Genomic DNA, 26,891 nt, shown 5'->3' on the forward strand with positions numbered 1-26,891 from the left:
TCATGTCTACTTTTGCCCAGTTTACCAAATGGCTGCGCAAGAAGCAGATTCAGATTGAAGTCACCTTTGCCGTGTACATGTTTACGCCCTGGGAGAAGTTTGCCTTTTGTACGTCTTCGCGGCCGCCCCCCCTTTTCCCCCGACGCCGTCAAAAGGACTCGAAATTACTATTCCCTCCGCTAACATGCAACTAACCCCCCCCCCCCCCGAACAGACTCCATTGTCTTCCTCCTCTTTAGCCTCACCTTCATCGCCGCCGTTCTATACCTGCCGCACCACATCACCGTCCTCGCCGGCCGCGTCTGGTACTACATCAACGGCGACAGCATCGACGTTGCTGCCTCGGCGCGCGGAGCCATCCGCGAGGTCTTGACGTCTGGCGTGCTCGACGCCACCATTCCCATTGTCACTGCCGGCGCCGTCGACACCCCCCCGCCACCCGTCAAGGCCGAGCTGTAAAGCAAACCGCGGGGAGCCGGTCTGGCACGCCCGAGCTCGATTTTTATGTGAGGGAGCGCATCGTGGTGGTGGTGTGGTGACTGCGCATTGTGAGTCTGGGGAAGAGAAAACAAAAATAAAAAACTTGGACAAAGTCCGTTGCATGGGGGAATGGGACACGAGAGAGATGGACAAGCAGAGCACGTTTGCATCCCGACAGGAAGATGAACCAATCCCCCTTGGTACGGCGTTGTGTGTACATAGTTGGGTGGGAAAACGGCATTGGTGATCGTTACGCATTACTAGATTTACTCTGAAGATGAGTCCCTAATGATAATACTACTATACTGCATCCTTTACATTGCTCGGTGTGCCTTGCGAATTTTGTCTATTCCTTCCTGTCTTAGTCATCATATATTCGTTTTAGGTGCTTTGCAAAAAGCCATCTTTAAAGGCGTACAATCGCAGCGAAGAGTCCTCGCCGGCGACGGCAAGCTCTGCAGTAGCAGAGCTTCCTTGCTGCCAGGGCCGCCATGCGAGCTGCAGCACCGTCTTGGGTAGCTGCATGTGAGCAGGCAGCGGCTGCTCCGTAGCCTCTGCGCCGTCCGCCGACACCAGATACGTGCCGACGCGCCCAGTCTCGGTGCCAAAAGCCAGAACGTATCGGTCCTGGCCCCCAACCGCCCGCGGCAGAAAGTCGACGGCGGTGACCGGCACGCCCGTCGACACAGCCGCCGCCTGCGCAAACTCGATCCGGCCCTCGGCGTTGGCCTGGCCGCGCCACAGGCGGATCTGCTTGTCACGTCCGGCGGTGGCAAAGATCCGCGGGTGGCTCGCGTCATCAGGCACGGGCGCCCAGGCGCAGTCGAGAATCATGCGCGTGTGGCCCTTTGGGTTGGCCTGCAGCAGCGCATATGGCGTCTCCGCGGAGGCGCCATCGGCGGCGGCAGAAGACCGCGCGAACACGGCCCACTGGCGGTCGCGGCCGACGCTGAGCAGAAACGCGTCGTCGGGGGCGAAGCGCAGCCGGGTCGCGGTCAGCGTGTGCGCGGCCAGCGGCGGCCGGAGCTCTGTCCAGCGCGCCGTCTCGAAGAGCCGGATTACGGCGTGATTGAGCGAGCTGGCCTTGCAGGCGCTGGCGACGAGGCGGCCGTCGTGGCTGGCCGCAAGACACGACAGCTCGTAGCCGTGACCGTAGAGCTTTTCGGTTTCCGGCCAAAGCGTTGCGCGCGACAGAATCTCCTCAAACGGCGGGCGGTCAAGGTCCAGCTGCGACTTCTTGACCACGGATGCGGGGTCCACGGCCTCGCGATCGCGGTCGTCGACGGGCTGAATGTCGGTATCGTCGTCTACGACGGCGTCAATAGCCTTATTGGAGAGACCGAGCACAGGCATGTTGGCGGCGTCGGGCATGGACGCGCCCGCGCTGGCGCTGCCGATGCCGCCGAGACGGTGCAGCATCGCGGCGACGGCACGCGGCTCGCTAAAGACGCGCATCAGCTTCTCGTCGGCGCCCGACACAAACTGCGTGGCGCTGATGGAGTCTATGCAGTTGAGGTCGTAGCCGTGGATCTGCGGCCGCGACATTTCGTGCCACGTGTTGGCGTCCGACGACGTCCATTTCGTGTGCAGTCGCGTCGTCTGGTCCAGGCTGGTCGATAGCAGGTACTCGCCGCCTTTGGACCAGGCGATGCCCGTGACGGCCTTTGTGTGCCCCGAGACGGCGACGCAGGGGCGCCACGCGTCCTCGGCGGCGTCGTGCACCCACCGGCGCCAGCTGCCCGTGCGACCGAGACAGGCGACCGAGGTGCCGTCGGGCGACCATAGGCCGGTCCAGAAGCCGCCCGTGCTTCCCGTGGCCGTCGTGGCGCCCTTTTCGCGACTGATTTCGCCCAGCCGCACTGCGCTCACCCAGATACCAGAGGTTGGATCCGCCTCCCAGATGGCGAGAGAGTTGTCCGCCGACGTGGACAGGAGCTGGAGCGTGCCGTCTGTGCGCGTGTGCCACCGGGCACTGTAGATCCAGTCCTCGTGTCCTAGCAGCAGCGCCTCAAAGGTGACGGAAAAGTCCTGGCCGGCGGCTTTGATCCAGTGCGCCTTGTTTGAAGGCGACTTGCCGGGCATGTAGGCGCCGTTGGACGGGTCGGCACCATCGGCGGTCGCCGCGGGCAGCTCCTTACCCTGGTGGAATCGCCAAATACGTACGTATTTATCCTGGCTGGCTGACGCGAGCAGCAAATCGCTCCCTGGTGAGCTGCTTTCTCTCGCAAAGCTCAGTGACCGAATCCAGCCCTCGTGGCCGCGCAGGGTGGCCTGTACTTGGAACTGAATGGCGTCGGCCTTGGCCTCTGCGGTAAGAATCTGAATACTGTCCTTGGTGCCGGCCGCAGACAGAATAAGCACGTTGGCGTCATCGCTAAGCCAGCTCAGAGCCAAGGAAAGGGGGAAAAATTTGGGCGTTGTTTTAATGGTCTGGAGCAGCTCGAGCTTGTCCGACTCAAAGCTCCAGATGTGCATAGTGGCGTCGGCGGCACCGCTCGCGATGAGCCATTTCGCCGGCTTACTGGTGAGACGGATTGCCGCAATGCAGTTGACGGCGCCGGCATGGTCGTGTGATGTGTGCAGCAGTTCAAATTTCGATTGGTCTGGAGTGGATTTCCAAATGATGAGAGATTTGTCGTTGGCGCCGCTGATGAGATAGCTTGCCTCATCGCCGTCCTCTTCCGGGAGAAACGTCACAGCCTTGACAACATCCCCATGTCCGCTCAACAGCCCCGATATTCCTCTTTGAGCATCATCCTGTGTTTTACATTAGTATTGCGCATATTGCAGGCTAAGAATGCTACTTCGCAGTCGTACCTCTGGTGCCCAAAAGGCAACGTTGGTGTCTGCGCCAAACGCCAGCAGGCCACCCCGACTCCAGTCCGCAACCGCGGTTTGCCTATTGGCGCCGGCAGACAAATACGCTACAGAGACGTTTTGGCTGCTCATATCATTCGGTATCGCCAGGCTTGCGCTGTTGGTGTGAGTCTGAAATTTGTGTCCACCTCGTACTCTGATTGGCTGCCGCTGGCCAAGGTCTGGTTGACGGTTTTTGGTGATGACCAGAGATTAGTCATCATTTGATTGGTGCAGCCGTTTGCTGCCCAACGTCGTCGAATGTGGACAAATCTCGTACATGAATCAAAGAACAGAAATATTCTCTTCTAACTACAGCGATACCTTCAATCTCATTTACGGGACCTGAGCAGGTAGTAGCTTTGAACCTATGAGCATGGCTGCTTCTACAGAGCAACTATCCTTGGCGGTCGAGTTCTCGTACGTCCACCCCGGCTGTGAATAGAGCTATCAATTTTTCAATGCGAGGAGCAGTGGCCGCTGTCACCGACCCACACTCTCTACACGAGGCTACGGCAATTTGGGAAGAAGACACAAGCTGACTTTGGACTAGGGGCGGACTAGAGATGCTGTTCTCAGACCAAAGACTGCATTCGCTAGCTCTGCCAGCTCAGGACACGGAGGGAAAGCCCACCACTCTCGCGTATTTGATCAACCACCTCTGCCAGAACGTCATGAATGACACCAGAAGTGAGCTCTTCATCTTGGACGGCCATCTGTATGTCTCAAGCTCTGCACACACTACCGGACATCGCAGAGAGGAAGGCGGCAATGTCCCCATCCTGCTGCTGCCGCCTTGCGTTGGACCGCAGTAGCCTAGTTGCCTGCGCTGCTCACTTGCGCACCCTTCTCTTTTTCATTCTTGGGGCTAAGCCCAGAAGCTAACCTTTTCTGTCAAACTAGACGACCGGGCATCTTGGTCCTCATCAATGATGCAGACTGGGAGCTCGAGGGCGAGGAGACGTATGAGCTGAAGAGTGGCGATAACATCTTGTTTGTCTCGACGCTCCACGGTGGGTAGAGTGTTCTTCAGGCTCTCGCGCGTGCGAAAACCTTGGGGAGGGGCGGGGGGGAGAGGAAATCGTCCCGAAAACTGCATGCTTGACGGCTCATGACTGAGGACGTTGTCTCGTATCGAACACAAAAAAAAGGGCGAGTGGCTGAGCAACCTCACCGTGTCTTAGATCCCTACACTGGAGAGCGGCGGCCCAGCATCTGCGTCGATTCAGCTGTGCAGGGAGACGGCGGGCCATCACCTGAGAGCAATAGAGTCAGCCGGAAGAACATAATTTGCGCCACAGCCTGGCGCAGCTATTCCCGCTGTGCTATTGATGTTGGCTGTTGTCCTGCACACCTCCAGGCTGGACAACATTCACCAGTCGAGAGCGGCCTGAAGAGCGCTTGGGAACATCGAATGGCATGCGAAATAGCAGACCACGTGCAATTGAGCAAAAGTTAGACCAAAGCATTTCAGACTCATTCCCCGCCCCAACCGTCCCCGTCATCCGTTTGTCGTCGTTTTTCTTGTGTTGCGTCAAGGCTCGTCGGGGTGTGTCTAGTACGATTGGCAGTCTCGCTGTCGGGACTTTTTGGTTTCTCGCCGAGACATCTCAGAGGCTGACAGCTGTCCAGCACCTCACTACGACTCTCGAGAGCGGTGGGGGTGTTGGCAGCACAGAGGCTTTGACTCAACAGCATAGCAGCTTCTTCCCCCAGGCCTCTTGGAAGTGGCATACTTTGCCCACAACACTGCCACTCGAAATGGTCACCCAGAGAGCGAATCTGCATGATACGCCAATAGATGTCCTGTTTAAGGGACACTATTTTAACTGGACTTGGCTTCCATCTGCGGCTCGGTGCCAAGTTCCTCTTACGCTATAGCCCCGATGGCCTTGAGACGAGTGATGGTGGAGGGATTGGTTGGCGACTGCAGCATGACCCGACAGCTCGGCGCATTTGCTACCTTGGGTAAGACAGGCACGGATGTGTCTGCAGACAGCGCCGCTCAAATATGTACGCCCCTCAGGATACTACGCTAATAAGCCGTGCTTGAGTAGTGACGGCAGGGCGAGAGGCTGCAGACTGGGTGTCAGATCAAGGTCTCGGGTCTTGGGGCACTGGACGGGCGGCTGCGTACGATGGCATGGGCGGCTGGGTCGGCCAGCCTTGCCGCCGCAAAGGAAAATGAGAGTGTGTCTGTCTTCCCCGGGACGGCCCTCTTTGTCGCACAATTCACAATGACGCGGGCTGTACCCTGAAATCTGGGCAACCATGCGGATATCGCTGGCTAAATTGCCATCGTGGAAAGAAACACGCCTAGGACACTGTCTCTGTCCAGTGTTGGAAGAGGTCAGACAACACAGCATCCCGCGCCTCCACCATTGAAGATCAGGACGGACAATATATCTACGTTGCTGTATTACGCAAATGTTCCAGCAAAAATATGTCGAGGTCGATCGATCCCCAACACAAGCGCGGCTCGTCCCGCTGAGACTTGTAGGGCTATTCCGTGATTTGTGCCGTTGCGCGTGGAGCGCGGGAGGGTTGGATAGCGCAACTTGTGCCTGCTTCGATTCTGCGACGCATTCACGCCAGAGTTTCTCAGGGGGGGAAGTGTGGTACTCATCGCGTATCGGCTCACGCGCGCAAGTTCCTGCTGACTCTTGATCTCATACTAGAAACAACGAAACCTGCAGATAGCACAACGCAGGATAGCACAACGCAGGATAGCACAACGCAGGATAGCACAACGCAGGATAGCACAACCCAGCTGTCAGTCATGCCATGCAACATCAGCACGCATCAAATTTGGCCTCGTTTGCTAGATGAGCTGTCCTTTTGCTCTCGAAGCGCCATTCAATGTCCCGTTTTCTTTAGCGCTTCTTCAACGCTATTTTTGAGTCTTGGCCTCTCCCTCCCTCTCTCGCTCTTTCTCTGTCCCTTATTTTACGTCTTTCTTTTCCCCGTTGGCCGTGTTTTCAGTTCCCCGGACCAACCCCGCCGCTGCGACTGCATGACCAAACGGATTAGGTGATTCTTGCAAAACCCCTTTCGGGAGCAAAGTCGACGCAAGGGATACCCAAAAGAGGCGACGACGAACAAAGGGGGGGTGGCGTCTTTTTTCTCTTAAAAAGTCCTTGTCTCTCTCAGTGGCCAAGTCAAAGAGTTCACCCCCCCCGCCTACTTCCTCCCTGCCTACAGCGGGTGAAAAAAAAAAAAGAACGGGACGTACGCTGTTCAAGGGTGTGCAAGTCAGTCCCGCCACCAGGGCGTATGCTGTTTTTAGTGTCGCATCAAATGGAACGTCACAGGTTTTTATTTCTCCATCTGGTTTCTTTCCCTCTATTTTTCCTCTTGCTTGTTCATGTAGGGGTTGAGGGCGTGTGTAGTGAGTGGTGTGCTGGTTCATTCAAGCTTGTGGGTGTGGGCTCTCAGCCACTTTGTACCACTTGGCTTTACTACTACTAGGAAGGGACAAAAATCTTTTATTTTTTACACGAGCTGGGATTGGCATAATCGGAATTTGTCATTTGGCCACTGGTGGATTTGCCTGCTGTCTCACCCTTTTGGCAGGATTCAAGTCCGATGATACACAAGGAAACGCCACGGGAAGATAGAGAGAGAGAGAGAGAGAGAGAGAGAGAGAATGAGTGAGCCGGAAGTCGCCCAGTCGCCCTGAGCTTTGCTTTACTTGTATCATGTTACACAGCACGGGCGTGCGTCGTATGCGAGATAGATTGAGAACTGACAAAAAGAAAAAAAAGGCCAACTGGTACACTTTGCAAGCCATCACAGAGCTAACAGAGTCCTCTTCACTCCTTCTAGAATGTGCCATTTGCTGCCGTCTTTCATTTTACTACTAGTGGAAGACGTTCGAAAGTCGGCTCCGAGAAAAAAGGTCACTGTGGCCAGCTGCAGAGGATAATTGGTGTACAAATGTGTATTGTGCGCTTCATATTACTTCTCCTCGCGGATCCACTCTTGGCTTTGGAATGTACAGACAGGGAGAGGAAAAAAAAAAAACTGGTAAAGCACGAAAAAAGTGATCGTGGTAAAGCCAAGATATGCGGATGCCGAATGTGTAGAGCCAACTCTCCCAGGAGGGTTGTCAGCAAGCAGCTGTGAAAAGGAGGTGTGCAGTACAAGATTGAGCAGTTCAGATAGCCAACCACACCAGAAACAATGCGCACAAGACACACACAATGAAAAAAAAAAAAGACAAGAGGACCTCCAACTTTTAGTCCGAGGATCGCGTTGCAGTTGCTGCAGCGCCCGGGCGATGCAATAGGTTGCAGCCGCTCCACGTATGCCATCCCAAAGTCAACGATGTTTTTAAAAAAGAGCAAACCCAATCCGAAATTTTTTAAACAAACAGTAGCGCCAAACAAGAGACTTCCGAGATTCTGGGCGGGATCTGACTGTTGACAGAGTATCATGTCCCCGCCAGGTCATCCATGTACAATCATAAGAATATTTCATCACGTCGTGTCAGCTCCATCCACCAGAGTCGACTTTTTGTATCCGTTCGCTGCCTTCTCCAAGAATTTTTGTCCTTCTCTCTCATGTATGATCCTCATTTAGTACAAGCGGTCGGTGAAGCTCATGTGATGACCGTGTTCCTCCTCGTAGAGAACATCCTGCTGGTCAAACATGGTGTACTCGGGGTTGTGCGTTCTGGGAATGCTGGCGATGCCGGGAGCAGTCGTCTGGCTAGTCAGGTCGTAGGCAGACATGCTGTGGTGTCGGGGAACATGGGGTAACGGCTGCTGGGGTACAGGGCCGGAGAGGCTCTGGGATCGGGGTTGGCCCTTAGGCTTGCGTGCTGCGACAGTGCGTGCCTTACCACGACCCTTGACGCCCTTGTTGCTGTTCTTGTAATGCTCATGGAAGTACTCAAAGAGCTCTTGGTGCTCTTCGGGGACGTCACCCTCAGCAGCAAACTTGATAAACATGGCAGTGAGTCGCTTGATACTTTCTTTGTGAAAGTTGTTCTGGTGAGTCTTCATATTGCCAAGCTGGGAAAACGTCTTGTTGCAGTCGTCTAGCTTGCAAACATAGGGCTTCATGCCCTTGTGAGTCTCCTCGTGGGAGCGGACATTGCCACGCTGAGCAAACGTCTTTCCGCAGATGCGGCAGGAGAAAGGCTTCTCGCCAGTGTGACGGCGCATGTGTGTCTTGAGGTTGCCGCGCTGAGAAAACGTGAGTCCACAGTTCTCTTTTGTGCAAACGTATGGCTTGGCACCAGAGTGGGTGCGGCGATGAATATCCAAATGAGTCTTTTGGACAAAGCTCTTGCTGCAGTTGGGGCCATCGCAAACCCACTTCTTCTTGGGCTTATTGTCGGCAGCAGCGACAGTGCTACCTGGAGTGGAGGGCTCAGTGCGATCAGCACGGGGAGTGTGAGCAGGAGTAGGGCCTTGGGAAGCTTCAAGACTGGTAGCCGAGTGCTTTCTCTGAATAGCTTTCATGAGCTCGTCGACGTCGGTGTCAAAGTTGACTCTATCAACCGGGTTGAGAGTTTCGTTGTAAGTAATCGTTTTGGCGTTGGCAGTAGGGTGCGAAGAAATAGACGAGCGCTTGGTGGAGGCTAAAGAGTCGCTGCGGGTTGAAGGCGAAGGAGCCTGCATCTCATGGAGAGACTTTGAGTCGCGCTGGAAGATAACGCGAGGCTGGTCGACCTGGGGTAGCTGGCGCTCTTGGTAGTCGTTGCGGAATGGCGAGCCAACGGGCGAAGTGGGCGAAGGGCTGTGATACGGCACATATTGGAAAGCATTAGGCCCCTGATATTGGGGTGTAGTGAAGGTGGGAGGAGCCGGATGCGAGTTGTAGGCCGGGCCAACCACATACTGAGGAGCCATCTGACGTTGCGGCTGTTGTTGCATTTGATGAGCAGGAGCAGAATGATGGCCGCGAGTGTCGTAGGGCAGGAATCCCTGGCCGTCCATCATGTTGAAGTCGTTGGAGACATTTTGCGGCCAGCGGCCCCAATTGGGGTGCGCGGCAGGTTGAGCAGTGAGAGCCATGGTATGAGAAGTGTGAATCTTGCTCATGGGAGCAAGACGAGGAATATTGATATACAAGAGTAGCCGAGGGGCAAGCACAAAGCAAGCACGAGGCACAAGTGTGGGCGGTGATTCTTTGCAACAGATAAACGTTGATGTCTGTATGCCTTTTTTGCTTAAGATGATGCAACGATGAGCCAGGTGAGAAAGTTTGAAGAAGGGTGGAGGGACTGAGGGTATATATGTTCGAGATGCTTTGCAGAGATGGGGACTTTGAGGTGGTGGACGAGGGGGTTAAGTATCTGGCGAGGCTGCAGAGCAGGCATCCAGGTGTACTGGGTAGAGCTACTGGTAGAGACACAGAGACGTCCAGAGTGGTGTAAGTTTTAGGACAGGGAGTGGACCGGGATTCTGGGTCGGAGATCTTGGCTCAGAGTAGGCCTGCATTAGAGCAGAGGCACAGCAGTGGCTGTTGTCGCCCACGGGGGTCAGGTCCCATCGCGGCTGGGCAGGCTTGAGATGGACGGAGGCACCCATACCAGTACAGTACTCTGAGTACACAGGCGTGACAGGCAGTCAAGAGTGACCCTCTTTGTTGAGGTGGTATCTGAGAGGCGAGAGGGTCCAGGGTGTGTGATGCGTGAGGATGGTGAGAGGCAAGAGGAAGATGGTGTGCGGAGAGCGGGCTGGGGAGAGGGGTGTCTGTGGAACGGATGAGGATGGTGTGTACAAAGAAAGACAGACGAAAGGGCACGGACGAGGAATTGGGAATTTGCTGGTGAGAGGGACCAGGGGCGGTGGGTGACAAGGTGGGACGAGTTGCGATCGAGGTCAGCGGCCGAACCAGGCCAAGCTGGCAGGAGCGGATGAGTTTTGGGCTAATTCTTCTTGGTGTGCGGCCAGGAAGGCATGGGATACCTAGCTAGAAGCGGATTAAAAAGGCCGTGAGCGCAAATACTGAATAGTTGTTACTCGATGACTGCGCAGCAAGCATCCACTCAGTATCGTTGCTACTCCGTACAAGTCTAGCAGCACCGTCACTGCCAAAGATACAGACGTCTGCGGGGCCTCTTGTACTTGGCAGTATGACAGCTGGGAAGAAGACAAGCTCTTCCGACCTGTCATCTGCGTATGAGGACTGAGCGCAGTGAAGGGCCTGTCAAGCAAAGCTGCAAAGAGCTGGAGGCTTCTCGCAGACTCGGGGCACAGCAGAGTACCTCTTGGGATGGGCGCAAGCCTCAATGGAGCAAGACAGGGTGATGGGCTAACTAGCAGGTTGGTGGACCGAGACATTTGGCTGGTCAATTCGTCCCGTTTTGGCGTCAGAGACTAGGCCGCTACCTGATGAGGATGCAGCCACCAGACAGTGGTGGCCAGAAAGGGTCCAAGAGGGCAGAGGCTCGGGGCTGGGCTGGGCCTGCTGCTGTGCGGATGGGAATGCAACTCGGACGAGGGGGATTGGAGATCAAGGTCAGACTGTCGGGGCAATTGATCCCGGCGGGCAAAAGATTGAGTGGGAGGGGCCGAGCAGACGTTGGAAGCCTCACTGAACCACGGCTATATCACGCAGCCACGGCATGAGTGGTTGAGCGGGCCGGGGCTTGTACAGCTCTCAATCATAATCTCTTTGCTCCATGAGCGAAAAAAAAAAAGCAAGAGGTGGAAATGACGTTATGCAAAGTTTTGCGTACAAGCGACGATAAAGATCCGCCAGACAAGATGAGATGATTTTGCACTGCTCAATTATCATGGACTCGGGGCACGGGCAGACCAGCTAAGCCACAAGTCGATCAAGTCTGTTGAGAGCTGCTGAGATGCCGCCCGCAGATTGAAGCAACGGGCGAAGGGTGAAATGTCATTGGCGCAAAGACGGCCAAGAACAAGACAAGGGGAAAAGTCGAGAAAAAAAGAGGAAGCACAAGGTGTGTGTACGAACAGTTTAGCTGGAGGAGGGGAGGAGGATGGAGTACGTATAGAGCAGTAAGGGGTGATATTAGTACGACAGGGATCTATGCGGGGCCGACTTGTTTTTGGCAGGGGCCGGGGCAAAGAGAGGGGGGTGTGTGGTGGGACCGACCATTCGGGCCAGATGATAAGTTTACTGGTAGGAAGAAAAACCAAATGAAAGAAAAGAATTTGTACGAGACGGAATAGAAGAAAAGAAAAGAATGGATTCAACTGTCGGCGTTGGGGCTGCGGGCGAAGCCTGGTAATGAACGGGCGCGGCAATACGCAAGGAGATGAAGGATTGTCAAGGCAAGTAAGGGACGGAGCACGTCCTCTGGCTGGGATACCTATTTGAAATGCAACACCAAAGAGGTTCAGACTGTACAAACATCGAAATGGCAGCAATGATCCAAGATTAATATTATTTGAACGATGAGAATGGACAGTGCTCTGCTGGTAGTGACCAACCAGTATTCACTGATATCAAAAGTCAACTTCTGTAAATACGCACAGAGCCACGGCTGCCCACAGTGCCGACGGGCTGTCTCCTTTCGAGGTATTTCTGAGCAATACTGCATGTCGATTGAGTGGTGTTTTTGCTCAGAGCTACTCGGGGCCCGCCGTAGCAGGGCTGGTTTAGGTGCGCTGGAAGCACCTGGAACCCCGCCTGCAGGGCCTGACAGGGCCTTTTAGCGCCTCATCTCACCTTACAGCGCCCTGCGCAGTGCCCTACAGCTCCCTGCATGCGCTGTACCAAGGAAGGTGTAGTAAGGTATCACGACGGTCGGACCCCCGCGGTACTGTTCCCTAGGCGTGCCTCCACAGCAACTAGGTGCTTGCCCGTGGTTCGCGGCTGGCTGTCCGCATCTGAAAAAGTTACTAGCCTCACTCTTCCCGTCTTGTTCCACCTTTGTGTTCGCTCGCCACCATCAGTGTCCATCACCAACCTTTTCTCAGTTGCTAGCACTGCATCCATCGCCGCATCCTCTGCGGCCATGCCATAAGCCGGCTCATACAGGAGTTCCCGCTGGCATTTCATCGTCACCTCTTGCCAACTTGCTCGATCAATTGTTCAATCCGCCTCATCGGCTCCTCTGCTCGCTTTCTCGTGTTGCCTGGCAAGCCCTACCCACAAACGGGAAAAAGCCACTGTCTTGCTTCTATTCAATTTTTGGGCCAATTGCCACCACCCAGTGCCTTTTATCCGCACTCGACGGCGCAGCTGAATCTGGAGACGCTGATGCAGCCGTCCCCCTCCAGCTCGACTTCTGTCACATTTCTGCAGAATCCCCCCTACAGGGCCTTGCCTGGCGTGCGAGCCATGGATCAGGTCCGTGGGCCATCCGATCTCTCTCACTTTTTTTCGTTATTACAGACGCCCAGGCACTAATCTTTTAAATAAATAATCGATTAGTACCACCAGGCTCCTTACTGGTCCGGAACGCCAGCAGGCCAGCCACATGCACCTCGATGGTGGACTGCACCGCACATCCGTGGAGACCGGAAGAGGGCCTCTGTGCATTGGTGGCGTCCACCTTGACGCCCGTCCAGCAGCTTTCGAGAAAAAAAGGTCGTCACTACCCAAATACGATGGCCTTCCTAACCATTGTTACTACGAATCGTGGTCTCTTCCTCGAATTCAACCCTGCCCGCCGCCGTTGTCTACACCAAGCCCCGCCGCATCCCCTCCGGCTTGGGATTCGTTCCTCTGGCTTGCCCAACACTTGGGGCCTCCACTATGCAGTGATACAGTTCTCGTAAAGGATACATACTACGTTAACTACTTCGGTGCGGAAGCAATGCTGGCACCTTGTTCGACCCGGCCAGTTTTCACCGTTTCTCAGCTGGCGTACTGCCCTTTCCTTAACTGCACCACCAGTGTTAAAATAGCACGACGCTGTCCCGCATCCTTGCCAGCTCATAGCCTCGGATCCCGCATACAAACACATGCAGACTACTCGCTAGCATTACCACAGGACAACACACAGTCACTAATAACCTCTACTCAGTACGTACATACGAGCTTTGTATTCCCAAAAGGTACTTCCGATTCTGCTGCTTCAGCTGACTACCGCCCAATATCGGTTTTGTCTGCTGCAAGACTTTGCTGGTCCACGCTCCGCCTTGTGAAGCATGTCAATTCCTAATGACGGTCGAGGCATCCCACGATACGGGCTATACCCCGGATGGACTCGAGTTGTCCGTTTTCGGCAAACTCCTGAAGAAATGCAAGCCGCATTTCCTGATCAATGTCTTGTCACGGCATCCAGACAGTCGGGACGAGATCGGCGTGCCAACTAATCATTCAGCTTTGTGCGTGTGCAGTTTGTCCTGGCTTGCCGAAATCTCATTGCCCAGTTGGGCTTAGAGTTCTTCTCTCACTTCTCTCACAAGCTAAGCCACCGCTCCGGGGAGAGTTTTTGGCTGCTCTTTATTAATAAAGTGGCGCTTATGCAGCCACCATTGCTCCCTGTAGCCGCGCCATCTCAGACAGCAAATCTGGCGCGTCCCTTCCCAGTCAGTACCAAGGCTCTGGTTACTGGGTCGAGTTCTCGCGATGTCCCGAGTGGCTTGCACCGATTGACCGTCATCACCAGCTCTGTGTTCATCCTGTGCCGCCCTTGCTGGTTGACAATGCCATGTATCACTATCTAGCCCCGCTTGCCGAATTTGTTCCCTCATGCCTCCGGTTTCGAGGTACCCGAGAATCTGTCTATCCGCGATGCCCGTGAGCACACAGGCGGCCGGTGCCGTGACATCCAGCAAAGAGCTATTTAGCTACAGCTAAAGCATTGGGCAGAGTACTCTACATGGACGCCCGAACAACGCCGAAGGCGCAGGATCGCTGCTTTTCGTGCCACAGACGAAATTGATGCCAATGGCGATTTCTGGCAAAGTCTAGTCTCGTCAATCTTGCAGTCCCAAGAGACTCAAACAATTGGGTTCTCAAAGCTTTGTAGATCAAAAGCCAGAAGACGAAGCCGGGCTCATCACATGAAGTGTAAAGGTGGTGCGCCACGCAACTTGACAGGTAGATACGCCTGTACGAAGCGAAAGGACAGCCCACAGCTGCCGGATGCACTGCCAATGCATGCATGACGGCATCAGTCGTTTGATCAGTCGTTCGATACAGCCTCGAGCCTGGATTATTGTCTTCATCTGGACCGTTGCACGCCTCAGAAGTCTAAAAGACGGATCGTCCTTGACAGCGATGACCTCTAAACAGAGGTAAGAGTACAGACAATCTGGGTATGGCCTATTGTAAACGCTAAGCAGCAATTTTGGCCTTTGTGCAAGGTTTTCAGTGCGGCGCCTGCAGTGATGTGGCTCAGCTGCTGATTTTCAGTGTCTTCATTCACCACACACGCCATTAGAACAACCAACGAGTCGTACTCGCCAGATCATGACACTTTTAGTCACATTGGTAGCAGCGATAATGGCAGCGCTGTGGTCTCTTCTCGCGTCATGCCAATCAATGCCTAGAAAAGACGGACCAGAGTGACGTCTAGTTAACGCCATAGTGCCAGATTCGATGCCAGGCCCAAATTCTGAATGCCCGCCAACTGTCAAGCGGGTTACGGGACCATCGCACCGCTGCTGTTAAATCGTGGAGGCAATTCAACGACTTGCAGCTACACAGACAACGGCTTTACCGAATTTCTTCGGACGCAGGCAATCATTGGCCAATCCTGTTAACCTGCCAACTTCCTCTAGACTCTTGGTCAAGGGAAGGAGTCGGTGGTAGCGGCAGAGTCTCAGCCTCAATTTCCGGCTGGGTGCTGGCTGCATGGCGCCATAGACTGACACACACAGGACCACCCTGACGCCCATTGTGGCTTGCAGCGGCGGTCCCAGAGCTTGGGAATCGTCCCGTACAGCTGGCTCAGCTCTGCCGCCCTGGCAAGGAACATGCGACCTGGACCAATGGGATCAGAATTCTGCTGCCCGCCACGGCCCGGATATTTGGAGAGGCGGCACACCACACGACGCCTCGACCACAACTTAAATAGCCTTGCGGTGATGATTGACAGTATGTGGCTTGCTCAATTAAGACTGCCAGCTGTGGTCAAACACGCCTTCTAACAATAATGACAGTTATTTCGGAGCATTCTGTTTTTAATGGTTACCCAGGTATTGCTGCTTTACGAAGCACACTCCCTCGGCTCATGAATAAGAGAATATCCCCTGCCCCGCAACCTGGAGCTGCTAGCTCCCAGCTTTCGGGCTGTCTGATTGGATGTTAGGCGCACGCTCTTACCAGAAAATGATATGTCGCCTACATTGGTGGCTCCCTGTTCCGGGAACGTGGGAGGGTGACTCGGAGGCTGTCCTGCGCCATACTTGACTGGTGGCCACTGCGCATCGACGCTCACCACGCCTTGGCGCTATTCCAAATACTGGTTACTGAAAGCTCGTTCGATTCATCATTACGCACATTACGCACATTACGCAACAATGTGGCAATCTTGCTGCGGTGTTGGTGGTAGATCTCTGCGACACACCCTCACAATCCTCGACGAGCTGAATGGCTTGATTTCGGCTGCCTCTCTGTAATTACTGACAGCCGCCCAAATTTAGCAAAACGCAAGCACATGATTCAGAGAGGGCAAAGTATTCCTCATTGTCGTGTCAATATCTGTCTCTCACACCAGACATATTTTCGGACGCTCATGACACTAGTTCCTTGATTGGGCGTTGGATTTGGTTGAACGACCGTGGCAGGCACAGTGCGACAAAAATAGACACCAAGCGACGGAGAATAAAGGTATCCATCAGGACCGCTCTGCCTACCCCGGATGTCAACGTTGCGTTTCGCGCTTTGTTGATTCATTTATTGGCAATCATCTTCAAACAATATACGTGACAGCGACCCCAGCATGGTATCAGTTGTGGCAGGTGGACTGCGGATGGGGGACCAAGAGCCAGGCTCCTGGCGCGGTGGTTTGACGCCCGCATTCGCGCGAACGCACAACAATATATTAAACTAATATTCAGCAGCCAGTAGGTGGAAGAGCCGGCCGACGACTTGTGGGCACACCAAATATCTGTGCACTCCCTGTCACTGCAAGAGCAGGGGGTACATTGTTGGGTCCCGGGGAGAGTAGGCCCCAGTATCCGGTTCGGTGGAAGCCGAGTCAATGACGAGCCAATCAATGTATGAAGGCCTCTGCAGCCACTGTGGCTCTCATCTCTGGTTGCCATGGGCAGAATGCTGGGCCAGCAGCCGTCGGCAGCAATTGTTACCTAGAGTGGCACTCAGCAAGCGATTGAGAAATAGTCTCACTTGCTCTCGCAGAGTATCATATGGCGAGACATCGGCACACGGCTTTTTGTATTACAATGCTCGGAACTTGAACCAGACCGGAACGGATTTCGGGGTCTGAGATGCCCTTTCAAGAATCTGGAGTGATCACATGCGCCGGAACAATTGACAGCAGCAGCAATCCGAAAAGACAATGGGCCAGCGCTGCAGGCCGAAGACACTGATTAGTGAACCGTGGCTGTCATTGCGAGGCTTGCTCTTTTTCGCATACTGGTAATGGAGTGTATGCTGTCTGCAGCCACCTATCCGTACCCAGCAGAATGATGCGTTGCACTCGCATGCGATATGTGATTGTCGGATATGGCCCCGGTCTATTTTGAGTCGGCGGACACAGCACGCTACGGGCAATATGGCAGACTGCCATAAATATTATCAGTACAGAGCGCGAAAGGGTATCGCAGCCATAATAGGAGGATGATTCCCGAAAAACAGAGGAAAGCAGCGTGGTGTGACGAACCCACTCCCACTCACTGCAAGCCTCGCATCACGCCCATAAAGATCTACACCACTGTAGTTATGACAGCGGTGCCATTATGGGCAGTGATCAGCTTTCTCAGCTCGCAGCGAGGTACGGAGTACGGATTCTCCGTACAAAACTACGAAAAGAGCACCGGCTTTGCCAAGCACCAGCCAAGCGGATAGGAGGATTGAATGGCTTGCGATGCTTTGCGTCAAATCAAAAACATCCTCCTTCAATTAAAGACTTGCCGGATAGCAAAAACAGAGAGATCACAATTCGAATCAAAATGCCCTATCTAGCGCAGACGATGCACCAGCCGGACTCTCACGCTAGCATTATTGAGCATGACGGCCTAACTAACGATGAAATATGGCTGGGCGGGCCCTGCCCGTCATCTCAAAAGGGAGGAAAGCCAGGCGAAAAATCTCGGATGATTGATGTGGAGGAGGTCAAGCCATCGACGAAGCCGCCCCGACGACAGTTGCCCCGTATAAGCATTGGCACAATCGACACTAAAATGGAGCAGGTCAGAAAACGCCTCGCTCTTTGCACCCTATTTATGCTCGTTTTCGGACAAGCGGAACACTAATAAACTAGCTTCTGTTATTCCTAGGTCCGAGAAGCTACCAGTCAGTAGCTGGAGATGGAGACGGAGAGTCACTTGTCGCATCACCCACTCTTCACAAATGCAGGGATAATTGCAACTAGCAAGGCATGCGCAGCGAGAAAAGAAAGGCCTGCAGACTGTATCTCGCAAGAACCGAGTACGTGGAAATATGGCTTGGGATCCGCATGCACAGCTTTTGTACCCCGCGGTCTCAGTGATGCACGCAGGTACGTGCAATGCACACAAAACGTTTGCTTCGGCTCCGCTCTCGCCGTCCTTCATAGCTGTACGCGAAAGAGACAATCGCAAGCCAAGATGGTGACACATCAATGAGCCACCAGTAACCGGGTACATGGTCCGCCAAGAGCTAACTTTGGACCCTTTTTGCAGTTTTGCTCAATATCAGTCATGTTTTCTCAATTGACAATCACACATCGTATCAGCTTTGGCTTTTCGCAATATGACAGATATCCAGAGAAGGAGATACACGGTCTGGTACACCGTTCGGCGTTCGACTATCGCCGGGGAACACAAACCCGGGCGAAGTGAAGATGGTACCACTGTTAGTTGGAGAGGCAGAGGTTGCACGAAACGTCGCCTAAACCAACTAGTCATCATCCCGTTTGGTCCCCTCGTCCGCGCAACACCCCGGTCTTCTCTATCGGGTACGAGCATGCCTTGATTTGTACAACATTACGCGCAGGCTGCAGCAAGAAACATGCATGCACGTCAACAAGTAGGCAGTTTTGGGTCAAAAGGAAAGAAGGCGGCAGAGTCGTGTAGATGTTTCAAGACACCTGAACACACGGCGGGAAGGCCCGGGACAGTTCGAGGCAGTGGACGGAGAGGCAGGGAACCCTGAGCAAGAAACTCTGAGCAGAGAGCCAGGAAAAGAGGGAAAGAGGAATTTGGGGCACAAAGTGGAGGATCTTCAGCAGTCGTGTAAGCTAATTCATTGTTCTGATACATTGACGAAATTTTTTTTCCCTTAAGCTGAAGCTGTCTAATTGTCTAGTCGTAGCGCAAGACATTGTCTGGGCAATTTTTGCCAGGATGGGTTGGCACAGCAAAGCAGGCATGTATCAGGATTGTCTGTACGAAAACAAGATTTTATTCGCATTCAGTAGAATAATGGGAGAGAAAGTGAGAAGTCGCATGCGAAAATATTCAATTCATGTTGAAAAGGCATGAAAAAACAATTAGATCAGTCATTTTGCAGTAGCTTACATTTCTCTCGCACTAATAACAGCAACGAGACAACAACAACAACCAACCAACCAACCAACTCTGCCGCAACGTCGATTAAATACAAGCCAATCGAGACAAAAGAGTTCATCAACTACTGCTGGGAGTAGTCGTGACTTTACGAGTTGAAGATTTTTTTTCCCCGATACCAGACCATTTTTTTTCTTTAAAAAAAAAACAAAGCTTTCCTTGCACATGAAAAATTAGAGACGGAACCTGGAGCAGGCGTCTGCTATGGCGAAGAATCTGCAAAAAAAAATCCCAAGGAATTCTGAATCAATTTCTCGCCTGCCTATCATTGGCTTGATTCATCTTGGTCTTTCGATGCGATTGCAGCTGTCAATCGGTGTCAAAAGAGGAACCCTTTACCCCCCATATCTCCCGTCTCTTCCATCTTCTTCTCCGATGACAACTTACAACTGATAGTTGCTCCGTATTCTTACGGCCGAGTGATTGGAGAGCTTCTGACCTCGCTCTTTTTTTTTTCCTTTTTTTAAAAGTAAAAGAGGGCGTGAAGGGGCTTCTAGTAGTTATAGTGTACACACACCTTTTGAACAGTCTAGCTCCTAATTCGGGGACTTTTTTTTTATAGTCCAAAAATTTTCCTTTTTCAACTCTTTATCCCCGCGTTTGTGGTGTGTGTCTGTGTGTGGGCGTATACGCACCACCGCGGCGCAAACACCCCGCCTCGGAGGGGGAGGACTTCAACCCATTGTGCCTGGGAGAAAAGAAAGCAAGTGATCTTGTCTAGCTGCATACCCAAGACGAAGGTTAGTTCCCCCCCGCCCTCCCGGCTCTCTCTGACGACCATGTATGTACTGTGGAGACAATGACATACAAATCCAGGAAGATAAAGGAGAAAAGAAAAGAACAGTGTCGTTCACGTTCTGACAGACTAATTAGCTGTTTGCCGTATGCGGCCACGCCAAAGCTTTGCGATTCCGAGATATGCCGCTTCCTGCTCTTCATTCCGCGAGGCATTGTTTCTTTTCCTGTACCGCTGGTCCGGGTGCTATGCAGGGGAGGCGCTGCTTCAGACCGTCGAGATTCAAGTAGATTGAAACCCGTTTCAAGGGAGTACAAGACAAGTTGAAGACAGAAAAAAAAGAAATGAAAGACTCGAGGCGCAACAGGCTCGCCAATCGAGGTTGTGGCGGGGACAATGACGCAGACGTTTACGATTGACGAGAAAACAGTTCTTGTCCGTTTCAAAAGTTGACAAATGACAAGACGAAACGAATAGTGTAGAGGCAGGTGTAGCAGTGACGAGGGTGGTCATTTGGTCCGTGGATCGCTTCTCTTGGTCGGCAACAGGCCACATCGCCAACAATCATGGCATGTCTTGTTCTCGCGCAGCTTGTACTCCAAATGTCTTTGTCAAAGTCTCCGGGACCAAGGATCTAGTGCCACCTCCGCATCAGCTCGCTAAACAAGGGCGAGACACAAAGAACCGATCTGGTGCCTTTGATTATTCCACCGGCACGGGACAACCGTTTGTACGTCTTGTGTGAGTGTATGTATGCCCTCCCTTGTTGGGCCACAGCCCGTGCCGCACCGTACCGCAACCTGGCTGATCATGTCCGGGACGGGCAGACGCGGCGCGGGACGGAGAAGCCAAAATTGGAGAAGAGGAGAGGGGGGGTGGGATGTGCCCAGTGAGCTCAACAAACTTACAGACTCTCTTGTTTCGCTGCAAGCGAACCCTTGTGCCGCGAATCACAAATTATTGCTTTGTGAAGTCCGTGTGAGGGCCATGATATAGCATGCTGAAACGAACTATAAAGAAATCTCCTTTGTGTTCAAAGGGGCGCAGGTTCGTCCTCGCTACTCTTCCGGAGTCTCTCTTCACTCTCGGTTGTTCACTCTTGCCAGGAGGTGGGGCGGCGACTTGACTTGTCGCAGCATCATCAACAACAAAGTTATTGTGTCATCAGGCTGCCAAATCCCAGGTTTATGATATCGCAGTAATGCTTGGTGAAACCGACCGCTGAAAAGAACTATGTCGCTTCTATTCCACCAACTGATCACAAAAAACGCGGCGAGCAGCTGTTTTCAAACGGGCCATGACTATTATTCGTCAGAGGGCAGCTTTTGTCGCCTCAGTGGCACTTATTAGGCCGACACCCACAAGGTCACAAAGCTCACACCCCCAAAGATGGATCTCAGGGACGCAGGGATTCTACTTCCGGAGCCTGTCAGCGGGGGCTTCCTTTGGGGTGTGAGTCCAGAAACGGGGTGGCGGGCGTACTGGGGGCGTGTGCGGGCGCACGAGATGCCGCATTTTTCTTTCTTTCCTAAGAAAAAAAACGTCATATTTCACTGCTTTCACTGGTAACTACATCGTAGAAAGTGCAAGAATAGGAAGCCAAGAAAATACTGTAAACGGTTGTGGGGAGGACACCACTGTCATGTACCAGTTGGTGGAACGCCACTCACACGCCAAGGGCTAATAAGCAAGAGATGGCTTGTTTCCCTATAAGGCTGGGTCGACAACAAAATATATCACGGATGTAGGGGTTAAGGGGGCTTGCCTCACCTAGCAATGAGTTCGAGAGCCTCTGCAGTCGCGTTTGCGCCGCCGCCGTCTTCTTTCCGCGACTGGTGATTGATATTCCCTTGTCTACTCGCCACTCGACTCGTGCTTGCACACTGAGTCTTCTTTCAGTTCAAGAGAAAGAGGAAGGAAAAAGTTGACAGCTGTCAAAGTATACCATGCATGAAAAGCTGCTGAGCAAACTTCTGTCTGTGCCCCATTACCGTCCGGAAACGGCCTGAGAAGAATGACGAAGTTTCAGGTATGGATTAGGAGTGTCCCGGATACCGGGACTAACGCCACAGAAGGATGGCACGCAATTATCAATGAGTTCCCAAACGGTCCAGGAGTTCGCACGGATTGCATCCATTGTCTGTACTCCCTTGTGTCCCCTGGGAGTGTACCAAATGAGCGGGGGAAGAACAGCCTGCGGGCGTCCGAGAGCGAGATATGTGTGTCGCCTGGCCCAGTTGTGGCTAACACAATGGTGAGAAAGAGAGTAGGCGATAAGATTACCATCAGACCGGGGCTCTCCAAAGATCGAGCGAACCACGGGATGTGGTGAGCAGCTGTGCCATATTTAGGGCATCTTCGTCCTTAGAGATCGTCGCTGATATCCCGTCGAGCAGGGGCTCAATGTCTAGTAAGAGGCGTCGAGAGATCCCAATTCGAGCGATAGAGCAAAAAAGCTTGGCTCCCGAATCAAAAGCGGCATATCAACAGGACGAGCATGTACTCCGTACACCGTACGACACAAAGACGTTGCGAGTGAGCGCGCGCGTGTGTCTGTGCGATGAACAGGTCGCCGTACCAGTAGTTAGTTTTAGTGGTGGGCGATGGAGCCCTACAGTTGTGGCAGATGCGCCCGCAGGTGATGCAGTCTCACTGCAACTTCTTCAAGCCTCTTGCATCTCTCCTTGTAACTTGAAAGAGCTGGTTGGCTCCACCATTGACCGCATACGGGGACGTGTCTGTGCTTGCAACTGTTGCCCCCATTGATATCGCTGCTGATGGCCAATCAGTGTACACGGAGGGGTACCGGCTTTGCACTTGGCTCCTGATCGTATAATACCCCTGCAAGCCATATTTCGGTCGTAAAGCCACGTCATTGGCCATGGAACGACACACCATAGTCCTCCCTGGTGACGGCAATGACATTGACATGAAGCCATGGTGGATACATGACAAGATATGATGCCGATTAGTCGTCTGCGTTGCAACTTTCGATGCTGTGACTTGCGCAGACACAAGGCGACGCGGGCGGCGGAAAGGCCCGTTGTACAAACGCCGAGTAGCAGCGTTGCTGTGAGGCTCTTGCGAGGTCCGTTGCAATCGGCGTGCCGTGATCAACGCCCGAGTTTTAGCAAGACGATGGGAGCTGGCGAAGCCTACTCGGGCAAATCGGGTTAATAATTCTGTCATAAGCTCTCCAGCATGAGAGTGACTAAATCGGGCAACCCAGCTTCAGCTGGACTAGGCGAAACCAAAGACGCTAACTAACGAGTTAGCTAACATGCCACCATGTTTGCCCCTGCAATAGTGAGGAAAAGTGTGCGGGTGGAAACTGGCTGGTCGTTCGATGCTGTGGGGAGTTCGTTTTGAGTAAGTTCATCTGCGTCGTCGGCGCCGAGGCTGATCCACCTCAACGGCTTAAATTGACTATCGAACCACTGAGCCGGCAATCAAGTCACTCCGCGAACTGACATAGCCTTTTTGTTTGTGATATCTGATTTGTGCTCCCTGGACATATGATGCTCTTAAGCGAGGCAGAAGGTTGTGGACCTAGCCGGACAGACAGCGATTTACAGGCTCAAAGAAGGCCCCATCGCTCGACCAAGCTATTCAGGCCAACGGTGCATTTCTCTAGTTGGTATATAGTCAACCGGAATTTGTCCGGGCCCTCTATACTAGAGCCACCCTTTTCCCGAAATGCAACTGTTGTTGCGTGTGCGTGCTCGTTGACTAGTTGAAGAAGTCGTTGAGCAGCTCGAGACCAATACACACGCTAAGCGGATCCGCTATGCCTGTCTGCGTAACGGGAGGTTTCGCTCGCAACTAGAGATCTACAGCGTAGTTCAGCTGCTAGTTGCCTGTCACTGCCTTTGCAGCAAGATACTTGGGCAACAAACTGTTAAGAGATCCGATAATTCTCTGGATGCGTGCCAGTACAGCAGCCCTTCGGCCCCTCTTCACAGCTGGACAGCCTCCAACACAAGTGCGAGCCGTCCTTGAGTGTGCTAGGTGGCATCAATCCGGACGCTTGTCTTCCCACAGGGACCGAAAATCTGCGGTTGAAGGTTCTTTGAGCATTGCAAGAGGTAAAAAGGCCTGGGTTTGGTAGCATTGATCTCATAACAACCAAAGCTTGTCGGCCTTTTCTCGTCTGATCTTTTCTCATCTTCAGGTCAGATGTATTTTCTCCGGCTTACTCGGCCGCCCACGCAAAAGCATAATTAGATCCTTGGCGATGTGGAATCAGAGTGGTTGTGTGGTATTCAAAGCCCCGGGGCCTAAAATGGAAACCACAAGCGTCAGCTGGCGACTGTTTCGTAGCGTATAGAAGGACCTATGGCCTCGACTGGTAACGTTAGATGGATCCTGAGATTGTGAAAACTTAGTTGCAGCATTGAGGAAGTCCTGTGTGTCCACAGACTTTGGAGCTGCACAGAACCCTGCTGGATTCTTGTTGGTGGTAGTCCGATGCTATGGGCGATCGATGCGGCGATGATTTGGCCGCCAGCATGCATTAGCTTCGATGATCCGTTACGACAACACTCAGCTTTGCACGAGGAGAACGCGACCGCGGGCAACTTATTTGGCCTGAGTGGTGGTGGGGCATTCCGATAATTGTCGACACGAGTTGATCAGAAGGGGGAGACGAGGAGTTGGACCTGACTATGGGTCAGCTAGTCGATAAAAAGTATTGAAAAGTGGTTTGTAGATTCGGTTCTCGATACTATTTAGTAGTGTTGTATGTAGCAAGTAGCAATGTGTGGTGTTGGCGGAGACCGCTTGGACGCTGCCAGCTGCGATCCCGTTTGCCCGTTTGCTCATCATATGATCAGCCGGACCGTCGGCCGTCGACTTTCTGCTTGCCATCTTCACCCTTGAATTCTTCTCCATCAACCAATTTGAATCGTCACGAACCCTCCCTCTCGTAGCGCACTCTAGCGCCCGCCATCACCGTCGATCAGCATTATGCACACCACTTCCTGGGAATGTCTGTGTGTTTCGCTACGTCCAGCCCAAGTTAGAGGCAATCGCTGCCCTTCGAATCGTGCATTGGCAAAATCGCCAGGTCAAGCCGACAAGATCCCCTTTTCAAAGCTACTGCGCCGCTACAAGGGAAATCTACTCGCTGCAGATCGGCATCATTTTTAACCCACTTTCTAATTAGTTGCTACAGCTGTCTGTGTGCACGATACTCGTATTTTCGCTTTGGCTGTCTGGTGCCCCAGTTGCGATTGTACAACGGTTCGGTCTGCAGATGAAGAGCATCGCCTGTTTTCTCGTCTCTCGACAGACCATTCGCAGCCTGATGGTGCTGCTGCAGCAGAGAGTCCTTGCTCGGACCGCTTTGTGACTTTTTACCAGTCTATCTCGCTAGTTAACTAGGTACTTGATTAGCCCCTACGCTTATTATGACTGGTACTATAAATCATGTACGAACCATCCCGGCGAGGGAGTGGCTCTATCAATGCTCCTACTGCTGAGACGAACCATTGCCTTCTTTTCTACTGCCTCAGCGTTTGTTATCGATCGTATTATCACTTGCGCGATCGCCTCAACGCCTGTAGAAAAGCCTCTCAAGAGTCCACCCTGACAGCTGACAACTGACAGCACTGATAAACGGGGCATCCTCGCTCAGCTTCGCCCCATGGCCAACGCTTAAAACAATGGAGACCAAATCTATCTGGTGCACATCCACGACAGCAGTGTAATCCTTGAACTCCATGCAGGCGCTGCAACGCAAGACGTGCCGGGCCGTGCTCAACCTCCCTGCATCTTCAAGTTTGATTGTGTTTACGCAACTCGTCAATCTAGAAATTAAATTGCTTTTATGATGTCCCAAAACTCGACCTGTCCCAATATTACCATGGCCCGGCCACTCCTGAGCCCCGTCCATCGTTGCATAATTGAGATGTCATTGACGCTCCGCAGCTGATAATCCTGGAACCCTGACACGCGTGGCAAGGCTGTTACTGGTTATCGGGGCGCAAGGTCGATCATATGAGCTTGACAATATCAACTACAGTTTCATGATACATGCCGCTTTCTGTTACATGTCACGCACCGGACTACTCCCCCGCAGCGACGGCAACAATTACGTGGTCGCCTGATTCTACGAAATTTCAAGTCACACCTGACCAACTTGGCAATAATCGTGCGCCGAGTCTCACACAGAGGCTCCTTTACCCCAAATAGGGTCACGGTGACGGCCGATGCCGGTGCCCGCTCCCTCCTTCACGTTCGTTCACTGTTACAGCAATGCATTGGTAGTGTAACACTGGAAACCTCCCCGCAGATATCCCTAGCCCCGGAGTATCATTTCTATTATCAGTACAGTCAACGCAATATGTATCATCGCGGCAGGCTTGGTCACGGACGATATCCGAACCTCACAGACACTCCACAGGTGTCCATGGGCCCACGCTTCAGCACTAATTAGGCGTGGCATTGTGCGCATCACTTGCCAGTTATAGAATTTATGCCACAATACCTCTTCTGGATCAGACGAATGAAGTGACATTTTGCGACTTTGGGCGCCGTCTTGGTGCCATCCAAGCTCACTTACATTCTCGCCTGCGCCTTCTGGCCTCGACCTCGCCATCATAGGCCTAAAGTCTTTTGAGCTCAAGAAAAGTGACATACTTCGCTCCGCTTCATTCAAACACTAAAAATGGCTGGTCAAAAGCCGGTAATGCCGGCCTTTTGGTGAAGAACTATGAAACTGCGCGTGACGGTGCGATGTCTCGACATGCGCCCAGGGCTCCATGACCGTGACAAAAAGCTCTAGGCCCTCAAGATTGGCCCCGACCTTGTCACAGACGCCGGACTGCTCAATACTTATAGTATAGACTCTTAGACATGGAGGATGCTTCGTTTTAGCCGAGGGTGGCCGTGAGTTGCCCGACAGGCGGCCGTATGCGACGTTCCTGATATGTAGCAGAGATTGATCTGTATCTTGGAAACTACGAGCGGCATGCTCTTACCATAGTCTTCGAATTTGACTGACTTCGCTAGCACATAGAAGCTGTTTTGGCATTCGTATCAGTCGTGAAAGCAACATGACCACTGGAAAATCCACGCCCACATTATTGTACGAACGATCGATCAAGACATAAGAACTGCGAGCGAGGACTAACAATTTGTAGGAGAAGGAGCGTCATGGTGACTATCTAGTGAAGAGTACGCTTTTCTGATGAAACCCGGGCTTG

The 26,891-nt window shown here is 53.0% G+C and overlaps 5 protein-coding genes across 5 annotated transcripts; 3 read left to right on the forward strand and 2 right to left on the reverse strand.

Annotated features, from left to right (window-relative positions):
* Positions 1-2: 2 nt before the first annotated feature.
* On the forward strand, positions 3-459 carry BBA_04863 (uncharacterized protein; the record flags this gene model as incomplete). Its single annotated transcript, XM_008599960.1, has 2 exons — positions 3-108; positions 215-459. 2 exons carry the CDS (start codon positions 3-5, stop codon positions 457-459), a joined length of 351 nt encoding a protein of 116 aa, XP_008598182.1.
* A 402-nt stretch (positions 460-861) lies between these two features.
* BBA_04864 (WD domain-containing protein) lies at positions 862-3,429 on the reverse strand (the record flags this gene model as incomplete). The annotated part of the gene is made up of 2 exons (XM_008599961.1): positions 862-3,237; positions 3,298-3,429. 2 exons carry the CDS (start codon positions 3,427-3,429, stop codon positions 862-864), a joined length of 2,508 nt encoding a protein of 835 aa, XP_008598183.1.
* A 283-nt stretch (positions 3,430-3,712) lies between these two features.
* BBA_04865 (ubiquitin-related modifier protein) lies at positions 3,713-4,357 on the forward strand (the record flags this gene model as incomplete). The annotated part of the gene is made up of 3 exons (XM_008599962.1): positions 3,713-3,756; positions 3,890-4,054; positions 4,240-4,357. 3 exons carry the CDS (start codon positions 3,713-3,715, stop codon positions 4,355-4,357), a joined length of 327 nt encoding a protein of 108 aa, XP_008598184.1.
* A 3,556-nt stretch (positions 4,358-7,913) lies between these two features.
* On the reverse strand, positions 7,914-9,386 carry BBA_04866 (finger protein AZF1; the record flags this gene model as incomplete). The annotated part of the gene is made up of 1 exon (XM_008599963.1): positions 7,914-9,386. The coding sequence occupies one exon, from the start codon at positions 9,384-9,386 to the stop codon at positions 7,914-7,916; it is 1,473 nt and encodes a 490-aa protein (XP_008598185.1).
* A 7,968-nt stretch (positions 9,387-17,354) lies between these two features.
* Positions 17,355-17,705, forward strand: BBA_04867 (uncharacterized protein; the record flags this gene model as incomplete). The annotated part of the gene is made up of 2 exons (XM_008599964.1): positions 17,355-17,594; positions 17,682-17,705. The coding sequence occupies 2 exons, from the start codon at positions 17,355-17,357 to the stop codon at positions 17,703-17,705; spliced, it is 264 nt and encodes an 87-aa protein (XP_008598186.1).
* Positions 17,706-26,891: the final 9,186 nt, after the last annotated feature.

The sequence above is a fragment of the Beauveria bassiana genome (assembly GCF_000280675.1).
Source record: "Beauveria bassiana ARSEF 2860 unplaced genomic scaffold BBA_S00011, whole genome shotgun sequence".
Classification (NCBI taxonomy): domain Eukaryota; kingdom Fungi; phylum Ascomycota; class Sordariomycetes; order Hypocreales; family Cordycipitaceae; genus Beauveria; species Beauveria bassiana.